At 41.6% G+C, this 26,404-nt stretch overlaps 2 protein-coding genes across 4 annotated transcripts in view; one reads left to right on the top strand and one right to left on the bottom strand.

The window, feature by feature from the left end:
* Fank1 (fibronectin type III and ankyrin repeat domains 1) overlaps nucleotides 1–26,404 on the top strand; it is a 179,567-nt gene that overhangs the window by 133,531 nt on the left and 19,632 nt on the right. For all 3 annotated transcript variants that reach the window (XM_021253288.2, XM_021253290.2, XM_087185169.1), the window contains exons 3-6: nucleotides 7,028–7,152; nucleotides 13,564–13,645; nucleotides 14,362–14,436; nucleotides 25,192–25,257. In XM_021253288.2, coding sequence (XP_021108947.1) covers nucleotides 7,028–7,152; nucleotides 13,564–13,645; nucleotides 14,362–14,436; nucleotides 25,192–25,257 — 348 coding nt within the window. The remainder of the gene's footprint in view (nucleotides 1–7,027; nucleotides 7,153–13,563; nucleotides 13,646–14,361; nucleotides 14,437–25,191; nucleotides 25,258–26,404) is intronic.
* Nucleotides 12,241–26,404, bottom strand: part of Adam12 (ADAM metallopeptidase domain 12) — a 435,473-nt gene continuing 421,309 nt past the window's right edge. Inside the window, exon 22 of the mRNA XM_021253283.2 lies at nucleotides 12,241–13,680. Within this exon, the coding sequence (XP_021108942.2) occupies nucleotides 13,672–13,680 (9 nt within the window). The 3' untranslated portion in view covers nucleotides 12,241–13,671. The remainder of the gene's footprint in view (nucleotides 13,681–26,404) is intronic.

The following is a 26,404-nucleotide window of genomic DNA, read 5'->3' as shown; positions in this document are numbered from 1 at the left end:
GTTTTGATTTCCTGATTATGTAGAATGATTTTTATTGTCTCTTAAAAAGCCACTGCTTGTTTTGGGTTTTTTTGTTTTGTTTTGTTTTTAAAAAAGACTTATATAGGGTTGAAGGGAGGGCAGGGGAAGGGAGAAAAATAAGAACCAAGAGAGATTATGTAAAGGTGCAAATTTCCAATGATGAATGTCATTATATCGTATACCTAAAATGTACCAATTAAAAAAAAAAAGGACTTACAGGGCTGGGGATTTAGCTCGGTGGTTCTGCTGCCTTCCTTGCAAGCTCAAGGTCCCAAGTTCGATGCCCAGTACCAAGAAAGAAAAGGTTACATCCAAAATTATTTGGGCCGGGAATTTAGCTCAGTGGTTCCACCTGCCTCGTAAGCACAAGGTCCCGAGTTTGATCCCTGGTACAAATAAATAAATAAATAAATAAATAAATAAATAAATACCCTAGCAAGTATCCTATGAATTTTATGCTCTTTTATTATCTGTAATTTTTGGAAAATAAGCATTAGTGGTAACTTTGAAATTAAACCTCCTGTACTTTAAAAGCTTTTTTGACTTCTGAAATATTTTAATGGTGTATTTTTAAAATTCAAAATGTAGAGACAGAAACAAAAGCTACTTTGATGAAGTTAAATGAGGTTCCCACCAGGCTGTTTTGTTCATAGAGGTGGGATGGGACCCTGGGTAGTACATACAACCTACCCAACTTCTCAGATCTCATGTCATACCATGGTTTCCTTGTCAACTCCAACCACCTGGCCACCATCCTTCAGCCTGGAGCAGGCCAGGGTGGTTCTGATGTCAGGGCCTTCATAGGTACTTCTTCTTGAATGCATCCTTCTATTCTATATCATGTGTTCCCTTATACTGTGTGGATCTCAGATCAAACCTCTCCTCAAAGCACCATGTGACATTGTCATAGCACCATTCCCCATCTCAGGCCTTTGTTCCATGTGCCTCATAGCATTGACCTTTGTTGGAGCTATTGAACTTGTTTAGATACTAAACTCAGTGAAAGATAAGATTGCTGCCATGTAGTGCTCTGTCCCTGGCTCCTGCGCAGCATCACCAGGCAGGTGGCAGGCCCTCAAAAGGTTTGTCTCATGACTGAATAATTGCAATAGGAGAAATCAAGAAGTCACTTTTAGTCTTCATATCAACTGACTTTTCTTTGACAGTCCTACCACTTGCCAAATGACTGAGTTAGAAATACCAAAAATGAGATACAAATGTGTTTTTCCTTAAACTCTTTATTTTGAGGAGATTAGAGTTTCACATCCTATTGTAAGAAATAATACAGAGACACCCCTGTACTTCATACCTAATTCCCTGATGTCTTAGAAAACTGAAATGCAGTATCAGAACCATCAGGTTGACACAGATGCAGACAAAATTCCGGACAGCCTGTCACTTGTCTGCCCTTTTCTCCAGGTAGCATTGTGATGAAGTACTAATGTGGGGTAGACCCTGTATGGTCCTCCCTATCCAACTTCTCTGATTTCATATCATGGCCCCTCATTAACTCTTAATTCTCACCAGCTTTCTTCATCTGTCTACACACACACACACACACACACGCACACCACTCTACCTGTGCCCTGAGTGGTAATATCCCCAATATTTAAGAAACATTTCTCTGTACCTAAAGAAAAAAGAAAGAAGAAAAAATCATGTGAAATGTTACCATATGAAAAGAATTCCTGGCTTGACTACTTGAAAATGTTATTTTAATTAAGTCATGTATTCCTCTGTGAAAGTAGTTTCCCTCTAAAAGCATGAATTATGATATTTTAAGTATTTCTATGGAGAAAGAAAAGGATGCCATTTCTTTCCCCCATTTCCCTCCTACTACAAGCCATGCTTGGTCATGGTGTGTGTGTGCTCATGCTCTCCTAGGTATTCCTGAACTTCATCTTGGCTTTTGCTAATTGGCCAGGAAGCTGCCTCCTCTAGAGAAACAGCAGCCATGTACACCAGCCTCCAGCTCAATGTGTGCATATGTGCCATTTATATTCTCCCCAGAGTCCTGGCTGCTGTCTAACCAGAGGAATTTCACAGATGATGGCCTGGTGGTGTGGCATGGAGCTGGCAACAATGCCCAAGTCGAAGGCTGAGGTGAACAAACAGCCGGTGTTCCTTTGGAGGATTATGCAGCACAAACCTTAACGCTAGGGGGCAGAATGAGACTGTGTTACTCTTCACCTCTTTGGCTTAGTTATACCACTTTTTCTAGATAGTGTTAACTAGCAGATGTCTTCCTTTTGAAAAGTGATTACCATCTGACATTGGGCTTGTGAGTGTAGGAACTTCTTTCTGACTTGTCAGTTTCTGTTCCTGTCCATCAGTTTTGAGTCAGTGGTATTATCACTGACATTGGCTCCCTCAATGGCTTTGCAGAGCCAGTCCATTAGTTACCTGGTGTTGTGAGTTCTCCTTTGTAACTCCCTCCTCCTCTGCCCCAATGAAGCTGTGATGTTTTAATCTACCAGGATGTAAGCTCCATTTTGTCACCATTTGGTGATGTGTCCCCAGACTCCAGGACTCTGCCTAGGACATCTGTTGCTTGGATGAGTTGGCCTTACTCCTCTTTTCTTGCCTTCTAGCTTTTTATTCTATTTTGTAGGTTTATTTTCTTTTTAATTTTCCTTTTGTCAAATGTTCTCCAATGGGTCTCCTTTGCTTGGAGGAGGAAGGTTAGACTCCTTAGACCAACATTCATTGCCTCGTAGTTTCCCCACAACCTGCTTCTCTATTACCTCTAATTTCTGAGTACGAACACTCCTGCCAGATCACTTTCCTGTTTTTCAACTATGCCTTGACTTTTTCTGCATGTGTGTTTAGCTATTCTTCCTGTTTGCACAAATTGTCCCTATCACCTTACAATTTTTCCTGCTTGCATCAGGTTCTACATTGACTGAGAAGCTCCCCTTACTACCCCATTGCCTGTCCCTTAAATCCCCATGACAGTTGGTGCCCATATCTATTACCCATTCTATTAGTGTATATTACTGAGCACCCATGATGCACTCAATGCTATTTTAGATGCTGGCAATGGGGCACTGGGGACAGACAGAAATTCCTCATAGGGAGGCAAATGATAAATAAGATAACAAAGAAAAAAATATATACATATATGCACACATATATGTATACACACACACACACACACACACACATATATATATATATATATATATATCAGGTGGTGATGATAAGTACTAAGGAGAAAAAGCATAGGAACAGTTAGAGTTCTGGGGTGGATGTAAGAAAATCCTTCCTGAGAAGAACACTTCTGTGCGATGTCCTGTTACAAGTGGTGGAGATGTCAGGGGAGAAAACATTCAGGTAGAGCAAACACCAAGGAGGAAGCCTTGAGATGGGAGTGATTGGTGGGCTCCAGGAAAATGGAGGAGAGGAACTGGGTGAAGTAATGAAGGGATAGGAAGTAACTACTCAGGTCTTCAGATGACTGACAGATATCTGGCTTTTACTGTACTCTGGAGTAGAAGGGGAAAGCCAAAGGAGATTGCTATGCGAAGGAGAGTCATGATCTACTTTATGTTTTATGAAGATCCCTCTGGCTGGGAGTTGAGCTCAGGCCATGGGGAGGCAAGACAGCAAGCAGCAGGGAGGACTAATTAGGAAGCTTTTGCAATAATTGAGGTGGGAGATAACAGCACAGTATGAGAACTGGTTGAATTCAACAGATAATTTAGGGATTTAAAAAAGTTTGCTAGTTTAGCTGGGCTTATAACTGGAATCCCATCTATGTGGGCAATGGAGACAGGAGCATCTTTCAACCTAGGAGTTTAGGGTTAGCCTGGGCAACTAGTGAGATCCTGTCTCAAAAAAAATAATAATTAAAACATGAGACATTTGCTTGTGGACCAGATATTGGGCCTGGGAGAAAGAAGATAGTGAAAGGAGAGTGTGTGTATGTGTGCATCTGTGTATAAACACACATACACACAGACACACAAACTCGGGACAAACCCCATCTGAACTATAGCATGAACCTATACTCAATGATGAAATCACCTACTCATAAGAATACAGGCTGTGTGAGGCTGATGTAGTTTTAAAAAGTTATTCGTTTTAGCCCATGTAATTTTTCTGAATATTTATTTTGGTTTTATAGCTTTTGCTTTTATGGTAAGTATCATTATATTTACTTTTTACACATGTATATTTCTTTCCTAATGCCATTGGATCCCTTCTTCATTGTCTCATCATTTCTTTTTTGTTGATACACACTGTTCTCTATTGCTGCATACCCAGCCACCCCAAGCTTAGTAGCTTTAAGCAAAAACCAGCACATGTTTGCTCATGGACTGTGACTTAGGCAGCATGGGGAAGGCTCATCTCTGCTCCACATGGTCATGGCTAGGGCAGCTCTGTAGGGCCTGGAGGAACCAAATGGCTTCAGTCACATGTGATGGCTCTGGCGGCGGGGCTGGGATGGCAGGAGCTGACTGAGCTTCTTTATCTGTCATTGCCTGCCATCTTCCAGTGACTCCATCTTATCAGGTGGTCTCTCTAGTAGAGAAGTTGACCTTCTTTAACTGCTGGGTAATTCCAAGGGCCTGAAAACAAGAGCTTCAGGCTTCTTACAGCCCAGGCCCAGGGCTCTGCAGCTTCACTTCTGTGCCCTTCTATCCTCTTCCAGGGGAGAGAAACTCTGGCTCTGTGGGGAGAGGAATGTGTTCCTGTGGGGACACGAGGGACTGTCAGAGGCCAATCTAACTGAGATGTGCCACATATATAACTCCTTGTAGGTAAAGAAAGGGATGTGCTTCCAGAAGGGCGCTATCCAATCAGTAGCTGAATCCACCAGCAAAAAGCAGTGAAGTGTAGCCATGTGGCCAGTGGTACCTAGGATGCCAAGTCATTTTCCTTGGCTCTGTCAGAGCTGTGCCCAAGAAATATTTAGATTTTGGTGCCCAAATGTCTTGTGATGCAAAAAAGGGATCATCAAGTGTTGAAGACTTTATTTCACTTAGAACTTTCACATTCCAGCTAATCAGTAAAGGAGAGAGACACATAGGAAAGAGTCTTGGTAAGCATTTTTCAGTTTTTAAAAATGGTTCAAGTCTTTGGATTTCAGTGAGGCATCTCTCCAGAACAGGCCAAACTCTTCTGGATTCTGTACTCTTGCCCTGGTGAGGGCACTGAGGCCACCCTTCCTGGGTGTTAAATGTCCTTCCAATCCAATGTTCCTTTTGCAGACTGGAGAGATTTGTCTGTCTTTCATGAGAGTCCCTCACCCATATTTCCCTCTGACATTAGAGAGCTCTCGCTAGAGGACATTCTTCTGTCACTCTCCACCCCACCTCTTACTCGCTTCTTGTAGCACAAGAATTACTTGTCTGATTGCAAGTTTGGCAGAAGGACTTGCAAGACCTTCTGGGTTCTTCCTTAGAGGTACTGTTCCTGCTAGAGTGGGTGGTGATCTAATCTCTAGCCACACTCTTCCAGCGGGCTCTCAGGTGAGTGAATAAAGCTGTTTGAGTAATATGTGAGGTGCTAGCAGGACCATCTCTCTAGACCTGAAGCCACGTGTCCAAGGGAGCTTTCTTTCTTCAGTCATGCTACTCACTCCAGCACTGTCATTTCAGCCTAACTCTGTCCCTTCCTTGGTATCCTGACTACCCCGCTTCTGGCCCTCCTCTGCAGGAAACAAGTTGAACCTACTGTTCTCTGCTTCATTTCAGTCCTGAGCTGGGCCAGGGCTGCCTCCCTAGCCTGGCCCAGCACCTTGAAAGAATAGGAACTAGATACGTTTGTTGAGTTGGATGGAAGAGAATTGGTGTTGCATATAAATGTCCTTGAAAATATTGATTGTAAATCTGAAAGTATGTTTTACCCTCTGTGGAAGGGAAAAATGGAAACAGAAAAAAATAGGAGAAAACAATAGTAAGCCTGGAGTACAGGGGACTGTGGGGAGTTTTGAGGGGAGGAAAACAAGGACTAGATTGAAGTAGGAAAGAAGAAAGACCTGGAAAGAGAATCCTTTCCACTTTCTCCTCCCCAGTCAAAAATCAAGCCTTTGCAATATGAAAAAGAAAAACTGAGACACAGATTTAGAAAAGGGATATCTGGAATTTAGTCAGATACCAATAAAGATTTTGGGTGTCAAAGGGAAACTGAGGTTTGGGACAATATTAGGCACTGCATATCAGTCCTTATCACCCTTGGAGACCTGAAAGCCTAGAATGTGTGCCAAGGTGAAGCCAGGGTCCTGGGAACTTCTCCCAAGCGGAGAGGTGCAATCCCACCATACCTGGTGGGTCCCAGCATCCTCTGAGCAGACAGGCCAGCCACTTAACTATATTTCTTGTGCTCATTTTGCATGCTCCAAATTATTAGGTACAGTATTTTTCCCTCTGGAGGTGTGCAGATTTCCACTGTGAGCCTCTAATCAGATTTCTGTTCTAGAACAGTTCAGCATCAATTGACCATCCACATTCCTAGATGAACGTAACTATGCTTTATGACGTTAGAGCTCTTTCTTATGGGTTTCCTGACTGCCCGGCTATAAGCTGCTCATGAGCTACATACAATCATGCGTATGTCTTCTTCAGATCCCTTCCCTGCAGTAGTCTTTTGCCTCATATAGTGCACAACCATCTATTATTAGATAGCGTCACCCACTTGAAGATTCCACTTGAAACTCAAAAGCAATTTGACTGCCTGTCTTATCTTTCAAAGGTGAAACTTTGTCATTTGAGGATAAATGACATGGGTTATCATGATTATTTGTCCAAAGAACAAAGTCACATCCCAGCTATGTTCCAGGCACTGGCTCAGCCATGTGGGACAGAGAAGCCATGTGCTAGGAAGGATAGAGGTGCTGTATGTGACCTGTGTTTTGTTTTAAAGGAGTTCAAAAAACCAAGATCAGATCTGTACTAGAAATAGATTGTGCCCAAAAGTCACTTACACCTGCTTTTGTAATAAGCTATCAGAAGGTTGATTAGATCATCTAGTGTTATCAGCATGTGTGTCTCTTCCTGTCCAGGGGATATGCAACAAAGCACACTGTTGAAGGTCTGGAACCAAGGACTCTGTATAGATTTCGATTGAAGGTCACCAGCCCCTCTGGAGAATATGAGTACAGCCCAGTCATCTCAGTATCTACAACCAGTGAGTACACAAATGCTCTATGCGCATTTGTCTAGACATATACAAAGATGACCAACAATTTAGAAATTAAAATATTCTGCCTTAGTGGATGCAGAAAGAATTCCATTTTTAAGCACTGTGATGATATTGTTTACTGCCTGGGCCTGGTCATAACATGTAACACAAGAGAAATCCAGTTATATATTTTCACAAATTGAGAGAGCCTATGTTTGTGTCAGAACTGTACTGTTCGTGGACCTCTGGCACAAGAGTGGAGCCATCTTTCCCAGGAAGTGGGCCACAGAGGGTGGGCAGAGCAAACTGCCTGCTTGAGTGTCCTTGGTGAGGAGGTCTGCTCAGAGTCTGTCCACTGTGTGGCTTAGCTGGCCACAGTCACTGATTTCTGGGTGCCGTGAGTGAGGAAGCATGGTTGTGCTGCTCCCAGCCACAGAGCACCCTGGAGGGGGAGGGCCTGCAGAGGGGTTGGCCAGAGAAACCAGCTATGATGCCTCAGACCACTTCTTCCTTGCCCCAGTTTTACAATATCTACTGAGATTTTTTTCCAGTAATGAGGGTTGAACCCAGGGCCTTGCACACGCTAAGCAAGCACTCTACCACTGAGCTGCTTGCCAACCCTTTTATGTTATTTTCAGATAGGGTCTTGATAAGCTGTGTGGGCTGGCTTCAAACTTGTGATCCTCCTGCCTCTCAGCCTCCTGAGTAGCTGAGATTATGAGACTGATACTATAAGACATTTTAAAGATGTATAGGTCCAGTGTCATCTTTGAGCTAGAATACTGTATAGATTAAAATGGTCAGAAACTTCCTTTGTGGCCCACTCACTAACAACACAGGCAAGTCTTTTTTGGGTAATGAAGGAAATCTTCCTTTTATTAGTGATTTTTCAATTTCATTCAGTGTGGCATTTGACTTATATACATTTTCTGTGGATTTCAATGTGTCCTTCGGCATTTATTCATGAAAATTTTTGTGTGGACTAAAGATAATTTAGATTTTGGGTTAGTCTGTGATACTTTCAATTCCAAACATGGCATGAGGGGATTGGATCTCGGTTTAGCAAAGTGAGAGTTTAGTTAAAGCTCAGAGTGGGGATTCTGGGTACATTCCCAAATGATGCTCAGCTAGCCATGAAAAAAATGTAATTTCAGAGAAGACTTTTGAAGTGAAATGGTCGATTATGGAGATGCAGGTCAGGAAGGAGGGCCAGTTCTTGAATATGGCAATTCTAAAGCATTTGCTTTTATAGGGAAGATGTTTGGACTCTGGTGTCCTTAGGAAGAGGAGAAGGAGGCAAGCCAGTGGAAAGCCAGTGAGCTCTTTGCTAAAGGAAGTCAAGGGTTGGGGAGAAGACTTGGCAAAATCACCTGGCATTTGAACAGGGTCTCTCCAAGGGACACCCAGCTAGGATGGTCTCCCAGGACACCTCTCTACTTCCTTCCTGCTTCTCCAGTCACCCACAAGTCCTACGACACACTCCCACGTTCATGCCTTTGACTCTCCTCTCTGGAAAACCTAATCCCCTGCTCTGCCTGTTGGACCTGCTCCTCGGACAAAGTCAGCTGGGGGGCAATTCCTTGGGTAGCTTTCCCCTTCCCTGTGCATGCTTCAGCTCTTCCCCCAGTCCAGAGAAGTTGCTCACCACCTCCCAACAACACTTCTTGCAACTTACTTGACACGTTTGTCTACCTTTTTGACGTTTACCTACAAGGTGTGCTCCTGGACCGGTGAGGGGGCTAGGTCAGACATCCCTAGCATAAAGGAGGTCCTTGATGGATGGATGCATGATGAACTAAGGCCCAGAGGTAGCATTAAGAGTATGAAAAAGAAGCACTGGTTTTCTTGGCTTGTACTCCTGTCTGTTGGGAGATGGATCCATTTCTCACCAACCAGGGTGAGTCTACCTGAACTTGCCAGTTAAGGTAAACAAAGCTGTTTCTGCAACCAGGTATGGTGACATCATAGCACTTCAAAGCCAGAGCAACTCCATGGAAACTCTGGACCTTCTTGCCAGAGTTTCCATGGAGTTGATGTGCCCTATGGAGCTCTTTTAGGAAGGTAGTGACCAGCCTAACTCTTATCAGCTGAAAAGGGTTATGCTGGTAAGCAAGTATGTTTTCTCCTTGCTGAACTGATTTTGGAGACACAGTCATAAAGGTTGGTGCAGGCATTTGTCTTTATGGTCCCATTGCTTCCATGGTTAATGACATACAGCCCCCTGTGGGGAAAAGGGGATGTTGGTGACCAGCAGGTGTGCTGGGTCTTCTGCACCATTCCACTGTGAGTCCAGCACAAGTGTTTGTAGCTGGCAGCCACCTCAGCCTGCTGGGTGGTGGGGATCCAGCGTCCTCTTCCTTCTGCCCAAAACAGGCTCATGGCTCTGCTGACTGGCTGTTGGCTCCCTTATCTATTGTTATATGTATAATATCTGATGCAGATTCTCTTAAGGAGGCAGATTGTGCTAACCAAAGAATTAAAAAATGTGCACATTATACTGAGCGTATGAAAATGCTTCCATGGGTTGATAATTTGCATTCAGTTTGAGAGCATTTTAATCAGAAAAGCATGTACTTTGTTTGAATAAAGGATGCTCAACCTTTTGTTTTTTTCCTTCCCAGGTAAAGTACATGGAGACTCTTGCTTAAATGAGGCATACAATTTTAATCAGTTGGGCCTTTAAAAAGAAAGAAAAACAGCTGCTACTTGTTAATTGGCAAATATCTTCTCCATTGAGCTCATGATTTATTCACTGCTTCTAATAAAGACCTAAATTCCACCAAGAAAGGTGTTATCACTGTATTATATCTGCGGGCACACCTGCAGTTAAATGACCTCTTACCGAGTGAGCGATGGGTTCCCAAAGACCACTCTGCCTGCCCTCCCATGTGTCCTCACTCATACACATCCCTCCCAGCTTGGATAAGCCTTTTCGGACGTACTCCCCACGAGCAGCATCAGTGTGATGTTTGTAATTGCAGCACTCAGAGTAGACACTAGAAGATCAAACCCACACAGGCAAAGGCCTAAGGGCCAGGCCCACAAAGTCTTGAAGAGTTTTGGGGTGGGAGGAGTGGAACATTGCTCTTTCTGGAATTTCCTTCCTGTTCAAGACTCCTGGCTATAGTGGGAGTAAAGGAATTGCTGTACACTGCAAACGAGGGCCTTTTCTTTCCTGTATCTTTGTCAAATTCAGGCAAACTGTGAGACTTTTCTGTGCCTCAGTTGATTTACATGTATTCAGTGGAGATTTGTAGATCTTTACTTTCCGGGGGACAACTTGGTTGAGGGAGGAGGGTGAATAAGTTAATGCTGAGAAGGAGCCCTTGTACCCTGGTTGATGTAGCTTGCTTCTTTTTGCTGAAACTCAGCAAGCAAGGAGTGATGAACAATTGTTGCCTTCCCTTCTCTTTTTGAAGGATCTATTTGTTCCCAAAATACATTGTGAAGGGCCGGGGATTTAGCTCAGTGGTTCCACCACCTGCCTCACAAGCAGAAGGTCCCGAATTTGATGCCCAGTACAAAAAAAAAAATACATTGTGAATCCCTGAATGCCTTTTGCAGAAGCTGGAAGAAGCAATAAATACATTTATTTTAATTATATCATAATATCAAAGTACCCTGATCTTTGTTGCATATAGTCCTTAAGCTTACGAGCATAAAATGGAGTTATTTCACTTCCACACATTTGCATGCTGTAGAGCTTCCTGGCAAAGATGTGCTAGGAAACATCTTCATCAGGAGAGCCTTGCTGCACAGGTGAGATGGGTGATGTGGAATGGAGGTGGTCAGTGCAGACATGGTGAGATGCTGCACGTGCTTGAAACCCCCAAGAAATTAGCATTTTCTGAAGCTTCTTAAGCATCCCCTTTCATTTCACACTTTTGAGAGGGGAATTGGATTTATTTAAGATGATGTCCCTTTGTATTCAAACTTTAGCAAGGCTGGAAGTATACAGAGAATTGGCCAGATACCTTGATACTTATTACACACTGAAGAGAAGGAGTATTGTGACCTTAGGGAGGACCTGGCTGTGAGTTCTGATGCTGTCTCTAACTGGGTGAACTTGGACACCTTTCCAAGTCTGTTTCTGTGGCTTGGAGGAAAATTTAAGAAGCATTGTGTGCAAGTTAATTAATAGGGTTTGATTTAGGTTAGGATACCACCAAATTTTAAAATTAAGCAGAGATAGGGGGAACTGTGCATCTTGCTTAGGTGATTCTATTCAGGTGACCAGGTTTAAGGGGCAGTGGGAGTTTGAGAGTTACAGGAGTGGGGTAGTTGGTGGGATAACAGATATTTACAGTGATGCAGACTTCTGCCTTCTGGGAAGGAAGAGGGGAAGGGAAACAGTCTCTTGGTTTACTTCATCCACCTTAAGTGGGGATGAGTCACACACTAGTCAATTTTAAGCCCATCTTCATCTGACCCAGGGTTCTCAACCATGCAGGTATTGGCATTTTGGGTCTGGATGGTTCTTGATTGTTTCCAAGCTGGCCTGTGTGCTGTAGGGTGTCAAGCAGCATCCTGGTGCCTCTCTTGCTAGATGCTAGTAGAATCGCGCCCCCCCCCCCCCCCGCCAACTGTGACAACAAAAATGTCACCTGACATTGTCAAATGCCCTTGGGAGTATAAAACCATCTTTCTTTTCCTAGTTCCCTAGTGAAACTGCAGGGTGCACAAGACCTCCCTTGAAAGGCTACAGACAGCTATGTTTCTTGGCTTTTGAGGGTTTATCGTGATACTTTTATTTGAAACTTTTGGTCTAAAATATGTGTGGAATGATGAAAAGGAAGTATAAGGTAGCTAAAATATCCTTTAGAGATTGGCAAAATCTAGCAGGACTCAATTGTTATAAAAACTTTAAATTGGTATAAATTGACTTATTTGAAAAGAGTCAGCCGAGGGCATTCTGGTAGGGACCCCTTCACTCTTTGGACCCCCTATATTCCCAGTTTGTACAGTGCTCAGTTTAGTTCGTATGGCTGCTATCTTCTGAGGAGACCAGGAGAAAGGAACTCCTTTGTTCAGAAACTGATGTCCCCACAGATTTGCCACTGTGAGAAGCAGTAAGACGGTGGCTGACTCACCTCTGCCTGCTTGACAGTACAAGGGAGGTAAAGCAAGTGGTGACCCCCAGGTCACTAGGGTGCAGTGCAGTTGATAGGGTAGGCATTGGCTAGTTTATATTTTATTTTTATTTGGCAAGTTCCTTTTAGGATTTAAAAAGTGACAGGCTGAAAGTGGATACTACAGTGTAAATCAGAATGGGGAGGACTCTGTCCCATAGTGCCTAGAGTATGACCTGGTATGTAAATTACTCCACAAATATGTGTTAAATGGATGCACAAGGCCTTAGACTGAGGATTGTAATGTCAAAAGCCATTCTAGGGCAGGCAGATGGTACAAGGGTGGGCATTGATGCTGGGAACCCTGTTGGACAAGAGGGGAGGGTGAGCTGCAGCAAAGGACGATGGCAGTCGCTACTCCCATCACTCCGACCTCAGGAATAAGTGTGTCTTGGATATTTATGGTGTGCCAGGGGCTATTCTAAATGCTTCACTTGTATTTCCTTTCAACTTAACCATTATAGTTAAAAAAAAAAAAGGAAAGGCATGGAATATGAAGGAAATGAATCCATGAAATACATGTTTTGAAAAATGGGCTGCTTTCACGTGCCCCTTTATCCCCATACCCTTCTCCTGCAGATTTCTCTTCCTCTTTGTCCCTGCAAAGCCTGTGTTCCCTGTGCAGCAGTCCTCCACACTCTCATTTCCCACTAAAATAAGTCATCTTTCTCAGACTTGTTCTCTTTGTCCTTCACTACTTGGCAGGCTTTCTCCCCCATGGGGTTTTCTCAGGTGCTCCCAAGTTGCTATGGGCATGAGCCCCATCTGTCTGCACAAGCTTGGGGCACATGGGGCCAACACATACATCATATTCCTGGGAAGAACCGACAAGTTCCATTTCACATGTCAAATCAAGTTGTCCTTTGTTGTTCAAGCCATGTAGCCACTCTTTAGCAAGCAAAAGTAGCACATTGTGACAACTCCTAAGGTTTTCCTTTCTTATAAGAGACATTTACTAAGCCTTATGAAATCTGAAAGGAGTATTACCAAATGTCACAAAGCAATACTTTATAACTTGACAATGTCCCAAGCCTTTAGGTCAGTTTAAATATTCTCTTAACATGTAAAAATGAGGCCTTTCGCAGTAAAAGAAGCAGTTAAATAGGAAATTTAGACAAAAATATTTTAGCTTTTTAAGATTTAGATAAAAACATCTATTTATAGGAACAGCCGAATGTCTTCTTGGAGGTGAACAAGAAGCATCCACTCAAGGCCATAGGAGAATATAGTTGGAATGAATCTTCTTTTGTTACATATTGGATGACCGCTTTCCATCTAATTTCTTTAGGAGAACCCATAAGCAGCGAATACTTTCATCGAGTTGTCAACGTGAATGATGAAGATTTGCTCGTTCGAATACTTGAAGGAGGGTGAGCGTTCTCTGCCAGCTTTCTTTTTAATGTCCCTGAAAAGAATAGAAATACATGATGTAGCTTTGTTTTCCTAAAAATTCCGATACCTTTTAAACTGCCTTCCAAATTGATCTCAGGTGACTGATAATGAGTTAGTAAGGCATAGTTAATAATGATGATCATCAAGCCCCATGTAAATGTTAGTTTGTATTTAATGAAATTTTGAATTTATAGGTGTGAGTGCCATATCTTATTCTCCAAAATAATTTCTGTTCCATGCTCACATGTGGCAGCATTTTGTCAAATTTTACCCCAAAATGCTCACATCTAATTCCTGATGAAGCTAGGGCATCACTAGGTCAGCTGCTTTCTAATTTAGGTAGATAGTAGAGGAAGGAGATGTGATGGAGTTGCTGCAGATGAGGTGTTTCAAGCTGCCTTCCACGTGCAAAAATGGTGTCCAGATTCCTTTTGAATCAGTAATTATGAGTGCCTTAGAAGACAAGTGGCTTGTGAATTTGAGCTTTGTAAGTTGAAGAGAAGATTTCCAACAAAGCCAAGCTGCAGCAGGCTCTTATCATTGAAAGCTCTAAAAGGTTTACCATCACTGGGCTAGAAGAACTTGACTTTTCTGGTAAAATGAGCTATTTTAGCCATCTGTAACCATTTGTACCCATCAGCTATATAGAGCTGTGATAAGCAAGTTAATCTCTTTTCTCTGTGTTTTCTCCAAGCCATGTTAAGGTTGATGTTCCCAATAAATTTGGCTTTACTGCTCTGATGGTCGCTTCCCAGAAAGGATACACCAGGTATAGCTTTCCTTTGTTTATCTGAGTAAGTGGTTGAACTCTACTTCCCCAGTCAGGATGGGGGATGAGAGGGAACAGGACTGCAGGGGAACCTATCTCCTTTTCTCTTTTCCAAATTGCCCCATATAATGATTTCTGAATTCAGCTGCTTTAATCATAAAGTTAACATTGCAGGAAAGAATGTAAAATGTATAGCCGTATTACGGGAGAGATGCATGCAGGTATCTTGTATGTCCTAGGAAAATTATTTAAATTTCAGTTTCTTTAAATAAAACAAAACTAGGTGAGGGACATTCTGGAATGCAAATGTCCCCAAAAGGTTGGTAAAATATGATTTTGATAATTTTGATGATACCTTCCTTTATCTGTTCCACAGTTAAGTATAAATGCTAACATCTTACTTTTTTTTTTTTTTTGGTACCGGGGATTGAACTCGGGACCTTGCACTTGTGAGGCAGGCGCCAGAACCACTGAGCTAAATCCCCGGCCAGCGTCTTACTTTTTGATCAATTTATAATTTAATTACAGTGCCATTTTGAAAAAAATAGAAATGTGTTTTCATTTTTTGCTGCCATTTGAAAATATACAAAAAATGGCCATGAAAATGACTGAGTTATTTTGATAATCCAACTTGTATCATGTGGTTTTGTTAGATTTTAATGAGTTAGATTTTCATGTACTGTAACGGGTAGAAACTCATCTGGCGTGGAGCAGCAGTTTCCACTTTTGAATACAGATATTCCTTGTTTAACAACCTGTTTAACAACTGTTTGGACTTAACGCTCGCAGCTTGGACTTACACATGCATTTGGATTTACAACTCAGGAATGTGAGGGGCAGTGCAGCCATATGGTGGCTGCTTTTTTTTTAAATGATAGCAAAGTTTTATTAAAGGTAGGAAATGAAACAGGCTCTGCAGAGTGAGTTTGGCTCAAGCAAAAGTAGGAAAAGAAGTGCAGCCTACAAAGTGAGGATGGGCCATTCATGCAAGAGGGTGGCAAAAACTCAGTGTGGACCATCATTTTTGTATCACCTACTCCTCAGGCTGATATCACCTCTAGGCCATCTGACCAAAAACCTGCTCCAGTTCTTGTGAGAAGTCTGCATGTAAGGCTTTGGGAACTCTTCTATGTATGTGTCCTGGGATTTTGTAATTAACAGGTGATGACTACTTCCCAGCAGCTTTGCCATCCCCTAATCTCCTGTCTCATCTTCCCCTGAGAAACACATATACCCATAATTCTTTATGGGGTGCCCAGGGAGTAGAGGTCTCTTCTATCTTCATATAGCTACTTCTTGCTGAAAGCAGCAGTAAACCCTACCTACTTGGGATTATGTGCTCTCTTAATACCTTGGGGTGTTGTGGTTCACTGGCTGGGTTGAAGAAAACAAAACTTGTCAGAAAATGAGAAAAGAGTTAGTGACTGGTGAGCTGTATTTTTTTTTTTTTTTTTTGGTACCAGGGATCGAACACGGGACCTTGCGCTTGCGAAGCAGGTGCCGGAACCACTGAGCTAAATGCCCGCCCTGAGCTGTATGTTTGATGGGAAAACTCAGGTATTTTATTACACCATGGAGTAGGATACACATACTGGCTAATTAAGTCAGATAGACCTAATATGTTCCCAACAGATAAAATGTTTTGGCCTTTGTCAGAATTTGAACATTGCCCCCAGTTTTGCTACTAAATCTCTTCCTAGCAAGGGAGTAGAACAATGCTGGACAATTAGAAACTCATGGTTAAACATTTAGCCTTCAAAGTGACACATCAGAGTAGGAGTAAAGAATCTCTGGCTAGTGATCCCCTTGACCTCAACTAAGGCTATAGATACAGAGGAGGGTTTTCCAGAGAAGGAAGTCAAAACAGAATTCTACCTTTTCTATTTTGACCTTCCTGTGGATCCTGATTGGTGAACATAGAAAAGGCCATGTCCAACAATTGGGACATAGGTGTCTGGGATTCCATTTGAAGTTTCTCTAATTTATCCCAAATATCTGGGGCCAACTAACAAATGAAATGACATCCCACCAGTGTCTCTTGGTTCTGGAAGATGGATCTATGTTTGTATATTTACAAAAGACTTTTACTGATTGGCTATGGAAGATGACTGGATTTTCCTCTCTGCCCTGTATGACCCTGTTCACCTTATCATAATTAACAGATTTCTTCATGTACCTTTTCATTCCCATAGTAAGAGCACTATCATATCAGACATCATTTTCCATCCTTGACTAGTATTGTCCCAGTTTGGTTTTGTGTTTTGATTGTTTGTTTTGGGGGTTTCTTTCTCCTCCTCTTCCTCCTCTTCCACCTCCTCCACTTCCTTCTCCTTTTTCTTGAGACAAAAATCTCACTATGCAGTTCAGCCTGGCCTGGAACTCATTATGAAGCCTAGGCTAAACTCAAACTCATGGCAATACTTCTGCTTCAGCCTCCTGAGTGCTGGAGTTATAGGGATGCACCACCATGCGCAGCCCTCTTTGGTTCTGTTGCAGGGACAATAGCCTCTCCAAGGTGGTTCCCTTCCCCCTTTTTTTTAAAAAAATTAATTTTATTGGTACATTTTAGGTATACAATATAATGATTCATCATTGGAAATTTGCACCTTTACATAACCTCTCTTGGTTCTTATTTTTCCCCCTTCCCCTGCCCTCCCTTCAACCCCTCCATCCCTCCCTATCTACAAAGACTTTGTTTCCATTTTTTCATTTTCTCATATTAATTCCATTTCCTTCTTTCCTTTCCCCTAGCCCTCCCACTTTCCCTTCCCCTTTGCCCCTTTTCTTCCTATTTCACATTGTCTGTTATACCTTTTAGTCCTTATTTACACTTTCAGTTTCTCGTACTAGAGAAACTATTCGGTATTTATACATGTGTGTCCTATTAATCTCACTTAAGAGTATCACCTCAATGTGCATCCATTTAGCTATAAATGTCTCTAATTTCTCATTTTTTTATGGCTGAGTAGTACTCCATTTTATTAAAAAAATTCCCACATTTTCTTTATCCAGTCTCCAGTTGGTAGGCATTTGGGCTATTTCCAAGTTTTAGCTATTACAAATTGTGCTGCTATGAGCATAGGTGCACATATATCACTGTGGTATGATTCTTTTAATTCTTTTGGGAAGATACCCAGCAGGAGAATAGCTGGGTCAAATGGGACTTCCAGTCCTAGTTCTTTGAGGTATCTCCATACTGATTTCCACAGTGGTTGCACCAGTCTACCCTCCCACCGGCAGTGGAACAGAGTTCCTCTTTCCCCACAGCCCCAGCAGCATTTCTTATTGGTTGATTTCATGATAGCAGCCATTCTTTCTGGAGTGAGGTGGAATCTCAGCATTGTTTTCATTTGCATCTCTCGAACGACCATTGATGTTGCACATTTTTTCATGTATTTAATTGCTATTTCTACTTCTTTGTGTGAGAAATGTCTGTTTATTTCAAATGTCCATTTTCAGATTGGGTCTTTAAATTTGGGAGGTCTGATTTTTTTTTAAGTTCTTTATAGATTCTAGATAGTAGACCTTTTTCTGAGGAACAGCGAGAGAAGATTTTTTCCCACATTGTGGGTTGTCTCTTCACCCTGTTGGTGGTTTCTCTTGCTGTGTAGTAGCTTTTTATTAAGAAGAGATTTCCCACCCAAAAAAAGAAGAGATCCCATTTGTTGATTGTTTGTGCTAGTTCACAGGCAACTGAGGTTTTGTTCATAAAATCTTTTCCTACACCAATGTCTTCAAGAGTTCTACCTAACCTCTGTTCTAGCCTGTTCAGCATTTCTATTTTAATATTTAGATCTTTGATCCATTTCTATTTTAGTTTAGTGCATGGCAAGAGATATATGTCTAGTTTTAATCTTTGGCAAGTTGAACTCAATTTCCAGTACCATTTATTAAAGAGGCTATCTTTCCTCCAGTGAGGGTGTTTGGCTCCTTTATCGAAGATGAAATGGCTGAGTGTGTCTGGAGGTGTTTCTGCATCTTTTAATCTGTTCCCCTGGTCCTCAGGTCTGTTTCTTTGCCGGGACCATGCTGTTTTTATCACAGTAGCTTTGTAGTATAGTTTCAAATTGGTGGTTGTGATACGCCCTACCATGTCTCTGTTGCCTAGAATTGCTTTTGCTATTTTCAGTCTCTTCTTTTTCCAAATGAATTTTTGCATTCTTTGCTCAAGGTCTATGAAGTATGCTGCTGAGATTTCAATTGGGATTGCATTGCATCTATATAGCAGTTTTGGAAGTATGGCCACTTTCACTATATTGATCCTTCCTACCCAGGAGCAGGGGATGTCTTTCCATTTTCTGATATCGTCTTCAATCTCTCTTTTCAGAGTGCTACAGTTTTCAGAGACGAGGTCTTTGGTTTCTTTCATTAGGTTGATTCCTAGGTATTTCAGTTTTTTGAATGCTATTGTGAAAGGAATTGTTTTTCCTATTTCTGTCTCAGTCTGTTGTATGTGTAGAGGAAAGCTATTGATTTTTGTGTGTTGACGTATCCACCTACTTTACTGAATTTGGTTATTAAGTCTAGAAGACTTTTGGTGGAGTTCTTGGGATCTTCTATGTAGAGTATCATGTCATCTGCAAATGAGGACAATTTGACTTCTTCATTTCCTATCTTTATTCCTTTTCCTTCTTTCTCTTGTCTAATTGCTGTGGCTAATGTTTCCAAGACTATATTGAACAGGAGTGGTGATAGTGGACATCCTTGTCTTATTCCTGATTTTAGCATGAAGGATTTCAGTTTTTGACCATTTAGTATGATATTGGCTGTTTGTTTTTCATAAATGATATTCTGAATTTTGTTTGCCATTATCTTATTAAGGATTTTTGCATCTATGTTCATTAGTGAGATTGGCTATAGTTCTCTTTTTCAGTTGGGTCTTTCTCTGCTTTGGGGATCAAGGTGATGCTTGCTTCCAGGAATGAATTTGGGAGTATTGCTTCCCTTTCAATTTCATTGAAGAGTTTAAACAGTAGTGGCAGCAGTTCCTATCTAAATGTCTTGTAGAATTCAGCAGTGAAGCCATCAGGGCCCGGGCTTTTCTTAGTTCATAAGTTTTTAATTACATTTTCAATTTCATTGGTTGATATTGGGTTGTCCAGAATTTTTAGGTCTTCTTCATTCACCTTTGGTAATTCATATGTATCTAGGAATCTGCCCATTTCTTCTGTGTTGTCCATCTTATTGGCATATATGTTCTTGAAGTAGGTATTGATGATCTTCTGGATATATGCTGGTCCATTGTAATTTCATCCTTTTCATTCCTAATTGCATGGATTTTGGCCTTTTCTTTCCTTTTTTGATAAGGTAGGCTGATAGTTTGTCAATTTTGTTTATTCTTTCAAAGAACCAACTTTTGGCTTCATTGATTTTTTGTATTGTTCTCTTAGTCTCCATTGCATTGATTTCTGCTATGATCTTTATCATTTCTTCCCTTGTATGAGGTTTGGGTTTGTTCTGCTGTTCTTTTTCTAGAAGCTTGAGGCTCAGCATCAGTTTGTTTAATTGGGCTTGCTCTGTTTCCCTAATATGTGTATTCACTGCTATGAATTTTCCTTGTAAGTCTGCTTTCAGTGTGTCCCATGGATTCCCATATGTTGTATTGTAACTGTCATTTAATTGAAGGAACTGTCTGATTTCTTCTTTAATTTCCTCTGTGACCTATTTCTTATTAGAAGTGAGTTGTTCAATTTCCATGTGTTTATGAAATATTTGTGGTTTCTTTTGCTATTGGTCTCCAATTTCTTCACAGTATGATCTGATAATATACAGGGAATAACTTCAATTTCTTTGCACTTAGCTAAATATGTTCTATGAGCAAGTATGTGGTCTATTTTGGAGAATGACCCATATGCAGCTGAAAAGAAAGTGTATTCTGATTTGGTGGGGTGGAACACTCTGTAAACATTTGTTAAGTTCATTTGTTCAGGAGTTTGATTGAGTTCTAGTATATCATTGCTTATTTTTTTGTCCAGTTTATCTATTTGTGACAGTGGTGTATTGAGGTTCCCCACTATTATTGTATTAGTGCATATAGGACTTTTCACGTCTGTTAGTATTTGTTTTATCTAGTTGGGTGCACTAGTGTTTGGTGCATAGATATTTATGATTGTCATCTCTTCCTCTTGGATTGTTCCCTTTACAAGGATGTAGTGTCCTTCTTCGTCTCTCTTAATCAGTGTTGGTTTGAAATCCACTGGATATGCAAAGAGGATAGCTACTCCTGCTTTTTTTCAGGTTCCTGTCAGATGGAGTATTGTTTTCTACCCTTTAACTTTCAGTCTCTGAGTTTCATTTTGAATTAAGTGTGTTTCTTGTATGCAGCATATTGTTGGATCTTGCTTCTTGACCCATTCTGCCAGTCTATTTCTTTTGATTGGTGAATTGAGACCATTAACATTGATGGTTATAAATGATATGTATTGACTTATCCTTGTCATGCCTTTTTGTTTTTGTTGGATTCTCCCCCTTTATATTTAATTTCTTGTTGTGCCTGATGGGTTCATTCTGCTTTGCTTCCTGGGGTTGTGATCCTCATTGTCTGTTCCTAGGATATTGACTCAAATATTTTGTAGTTCTGGTTTGGTGCTCAGGTAGTTCAGGTGCTCTTTATCATGAAATTATCTTACTTCTCCATCAATTTTGAAAGATAGTTTTGCAGGGTACATCAATCTGGGTTGGAGGCTGTTTTCCTTTATGGCTTGGAATACATCACTCCAAGCTTTTCTTGCCTTGAGGGTTTGCATTGAGAAGTCTGCTGTGATTCTGATGGGCTTTCCTTTGTACATGATTTGTTTCTTTTCTCTAAGTGCTTGTAGAACTTTGTTCTTCTTTTGGGTTTCTGGAATCTTAACAATTATATGCCTATGTGTAGATTTTTTTTTTTTTGATCAAGGCTAGCTGGAGTCCTATATGCCTCACTTATCTGTATGTCAAGTTCTTTTCCCCTCCTTGGGAAGTTTTCTGCTATTACTTCTGTGAAGAGTTTTTTTATGTCATCTGCACTCTCTCCTCTTTCTTCATTGACTCCAGTAAGTCTTATGTTATTCTTCTTTCCATTGTCTAGCAGCTGCTGGATTGGTTTGTCACAGTCCCTTTCAATTTTGAAGCAATTTTTCTTTTCCTGGTCACTAATTGGAATCTTATCTTCTATATCTGAAATTCTATCCTCACATTGGCTCATTCTGCTGTGTAGACTTTCAATGGAGTTTTTAAACTCCTGGAAATCTGTTTGCATCTATTTCATGGATTCCATTTGTTTCCTGTGTTGGGATTCCATCATGTCCCTGAGCTCCTCTCTAGATTTATTAATCATGTCTTGCACTGTGAGCACAACTTCTGCTGTTATCTGAGAAATTATATCTGATTTCATTTTTTCCAGATCCTCTTTTGTTGTCAATTCAGGGAGTCCAGGTGGTTGAGTATCAGTGTTCCATCTCTTTTCCCTTTGGGGTTGCTGTAGGTGATCTGGAAGTCTGGTTTTGAGACTTCTTTATGTGTCTTCTCATTTCAACGGGGGCTGAGGGGTCGGGGCTCTGTGTGTGTGTGCTGCTGGCCCCTGTGCGGCTGGCTTACCTTCTCTGCACTATGAGCAGTGGTAAGATGGCCCGGAAGCCTCCTGTGTGCTGGGAGTGATGTTACAATTGCCCAGAAGCCTCCTGTCTGCTGGGAGCCATGCTACAGTGGCCTGGAAGCCTCCTCTGCACTGGGAGCAGTACTAAGGCTGCTCAGAAGCCTCCTCTGCCTTCCTTCCCGTTTTAAAGCATATTCCTAATAAAAAAAAATCCTTTAAGGTCTGGGGATTAGCTCAGTGGTTCTGGTGCCTGCCTTGCAAGCACAAGGTCCTGAGTTTGATCCCTGGTACCAAATAAATAAATAAATAAATAAATAAATAAATAAATAAAGCATATTCCTCCCTTGCATAGTTCTTAGCCTCTTTTATGATTCTTTGGCTTTTATCTGGGGTACAGCAAATGGCCAAAATGACTCTCACTTTGATGAGTCAAAAGTGAGGGCCAAAGTTTGAAACCCATGTGCAGATTTACTAGGATCCTCTTATACATCCTCTAGGATCCATCCTTTGCATTTCTGGATGGTTGCAACTGAAAAAGAGACCCAAACTCCTGTAGTCCCCTCTGCTCCTGGGACCTCTCTCAGGCAGGATGAACTGTGAGTTAGAGGAGTAAGAAGCACCACTCTGAGTTCATTCTGCAGAGTTTAAAGCTGTCTGTGTGCAAGCAGTGGGACTTAAGGCTGTCTGAGAAGCATGATGAGGAGGCTGAGGATTGTTGGCTTCCTCTGGGGCACTAGGCTCTAGTGGAGTTCTTAAGTCACTTGGAGGGGATGGGACTGAGGTAATGGCCTGAGGATTATATGGAGGTTGAAGAAAGTGATTGTCTTCATTAAACACATGAGAAAAACCTGTATCCCCCAAGACACAGGTGGAGATCCTAGGACAAGATCATCAAATATTTCTCCTTCTTCCTCAGGGCCACTCTAAATACCATATAAAAGGTCACAAAAGCCTGCACATAAGGGCTTCACTCTACTATGTTTTAAGCAGAAATACTTTAACTGAAAAATGGTCTCAGAATTTAAACTGCCATCCTGCACCCACCTTTCACCATTTCCTTTTTCATGCTGAATCCAAACTGTATTGCAATAGTAGATGCAGTATTGCAAAGATGTCTTTTTTTCCAAATTGTTAGGGTCAAATTTTTCCCACTGATTAAGGATACAGCCTGACAGGGAGGTCAATGGTAATCCTTGGGGTGTGGTTCATGAAGTTTCCCGTGGCTCATCTTGGGCCTATATATGTAGAGAGAAACAGCTAGCTCTCTGGTCCTTAAGATGGGTCCCATGCAGAAGTAGATTTGAGGCTTCTCTTGTGAGATTCAAGTATTCACTAGATAGATGTCTCTGAAGCTAGGATGTTGCCATTGTCTTTTATAGAAGCATAGAAAAAAGCCCCACTGAGGGCTTTTTGTCTCCGTACAGGGACCTGCTAACTCCTTAGGAAGAACTCTATTGAGCCACTTGATGGCTCTTCCTAGCCCTTCAGCACTCCCAGAAGATCAGGGTGGAGTCCCTCCCCACCAGGACATGAGCCACTTGATGGTTCTACTTAAGCAGGTTGGAGCCACTTGAGAAACAGTATCTGAGGACTCCTTTAAGCATTTTGGGCAACTTGCTAGCTTTACTTAAGAAGGGTCCAGCCATTTGAGATACAATATCTTTTGCATTTACCCCATGGTAAGAACTTTGTTACTTTGTTTAAGGCAGTAAAGAGATCCCCCCAGGTTTTTTTTCCCCAAGGGAAAAACCTTTAAAAATCCTAAGAACAAGGATAGCTCTACATTTCACTCACAGTCAGTTGAGTTGAGCTTTACTGGGTGTTCTTTTGTTCTGCTCACCCCATCAGGCACATGTTTCTAGCGTAATTCAAAATAAAAGAGGGAGGAAGCCCACATGTTCCTTGTAATTGGAGACTTCTACCTACAAGGGTGAGACTTTCCAGTGACCATGAGATGAGGTCAGTAGAAAACAAACATGGCAGAACCTATATGGCTGATTCATGTGACAAACCATAATGGTGAAGAGGTGAACTAACTAGGAAGAAATAACACCCCGAGAAAGAAAAGTGCATCTAGGGGAAAAGTGGAGATGGTACGTTGAGCACAGAAAGAATAAACTTGGGTAGGAGGCTTCTCAGGCAGGAGAATAAGTTGCCAACAGCTGCTTTTCCCAAGAGAGTGAGAAAGCCGAGCAAAGTATCATAGAGAACAGACAGGTGAAGTCCAGAAGGCTTACTAAACTCTAGGTCGCACGCACAATACCTGGACCATCTGTTCTGCAAATGGTTTAATGGCTCTCTGGCTGTTCTCCTGCAATGAGTGACCAGAAACGAGAAAAAGAAGAAAGGAAAGGGGAGATAAGCTTGAGGTAGACCCGTGAGCCTCTTACTGGATAAGAAAAACACAGAAACCATGCACTTCCCTGCCACAGGGAGAGAAAAGCAAGAAACAGTTTTTGGCTCCATGAAAAAAGTCTCCTGAGTTCCCCAGCCTAGGGGAGAGGAGAAGGAGGGGGAGGTGGAAGAGAGGAAGACTACCACAAAGATGATGACCTTGTAGCATTTTAGAGACAAACAAATAAAAACGTGCCGAAGGGCCTTCCCTGCTGCCTCTGGCTGGCTAAGCCAGATATGTAACCAGGTTTTTGGTTTCTGGAGTCTCCTTCTGGAGGTGGTTTCCAGGTTCCTTCTGCCCTGAGCAAAGAATTGGCCAAGAAAAGTGCAAGTGGTAGCAAAGTTTTATTAAAGGTAGGAAAAGAAACAGGCTTTGCAGAGCAAGTTTGGGCCAAGTAAAAGTAGGAAAAGAAGTGCACCCTACAGAGAGAGGGCCACCATGCAAGAATGAACACAATAGCTGGTGGCTTCTTCTATAGTATAGTACTGTAATTTTTGCTGATTGTACTGTACAACACAGTACTGTAATTTTACTCTACTGTATTTTTTCTGTGCTGCATGTGAGAGTTATGCAAATAAAAGCAGTCATCAAGTTGGAGTTTCCTTTGACCAGTTGAGGAATAAATAAGGAGTATCTGTAATGCTGGCTTTAAAATCAGCTGAATTCTGAGGATGGAGGTATTGCAAAGATGTGCCTTAATTGTCTCAGTACTGATTTTTACCAGGATATCCTGGGTTCCAAGTCATTAAAGCAACCTACCTCACACTTTTTACTTGGTTTCTTTTAGGCTTGTAAAGATCTTAGTTTCCAGTGGCACAGATGTGAATCTGAAGAATGGAAGTGGCAAGGACAGGTAGGACACGGGAGATGCCTGAAATGTGCTCATGTTCTTGTGTGCCCTTATGGTACAAGGCATGTGCCCAAAGGGTTTTTGACTTAAGTATTTTGTTTCTTTTGACAGCTCTGAGAGGTGAGTAGGTCCCAAAGGAAAGATGGTGAGAACAAAGGTGGCTGTTCATTTGTGCTTTGATTCTTTGGGTATTCATAGGCATCAGTTATACTGTGTCTCCCTTCTCCAGCTCAGTCAGTGTTGACTTTTAAAGTAGGCATCACCAGCTCAGCACAAGGCACTGGGTCATGAGTGCTTGGCCTGGGCACTTTGTCTCTCTCTCAGGGCTTTCACTGCATTTCAGCCTTCCTCTGTTTACCTGGAATCCCAGCTGTTCCTAGAGAAGCAGTCAGAAATCAGCATCAATAGTGCAAGCACAGAACTTGTCTGAAGTTTCATCTGAATGAGCTGAGGGCATAGAGGAAAAGGTCATGGAAAAAACATCATACTTACAAAAGATAGGGGAATTTTTTTTTTTTACTTTTTGAGAAAAGTTCTTGCTATGTAGCCTAGGCTGGCTTCAAATTTAGCCTCCTGCCTCAGCCTACCATGTGCTAGGATTACAGATGTGTGCTACTGTACCTGGCTATAAAGAATGTTTTTTAGAGAAATAAATACTAATCTAGTGATTAGATTTAATTAATTAATTCAACCAGTCAATACTTATTAAATGATGACCACACACCAGGCACTGTACTTGATGTTTGGGTAGAACAGTGTGCAAAATGCAGACCTTCTTCTCTTAAACAGCTTGTGGTCACATAATGCACACACATAAATATCTCTGGGACAGCCACAAAGCATTTTATATAAGGGCCATCATGGAAATGTCAATTAATTTCTGGAATCAGAAAGCCTACCCACTCCACTCCTTGAATTTAGTGCAAGAACAGCTTTTAAAAAACAACCCTTAAAAACTCGCAGTGCACAAAGCATTTTCCAAATAATTCTTAGGTTAATTTGGAACAAGCCATCGGCTCAAGAAGTTCAAAAGAATAGTGCCACTTTATAAAGAAAAAAGAAAAAAATGTAGGGGATGTGGGAAAAAGGAAAGAATTAAAATGGAGAAATTGATTAATCAAAAAATAATAGATTATTGAGAAATGTAAGA

Source organism: Heterocephalus glaber, unplaced genomic scaffold, assembly GCF_053883595.1.
Source record: "Heterocephalus glaber isolate CG9 unplaced genomic scaffold, H.glaber_assembly_v1.0 deba00001497, whole genome shotgun sequence".
NCBI lineage: Eukaryota > Metazoa > Chordata > Mammalia > Rodentia > Bathyergidae > Heterocephalus > Heterocephalus glaber.
Note: the sequence above shows the minus strand (reverse complement) of the source record. Positions and strands in the feature narration are given on the sequence as shown.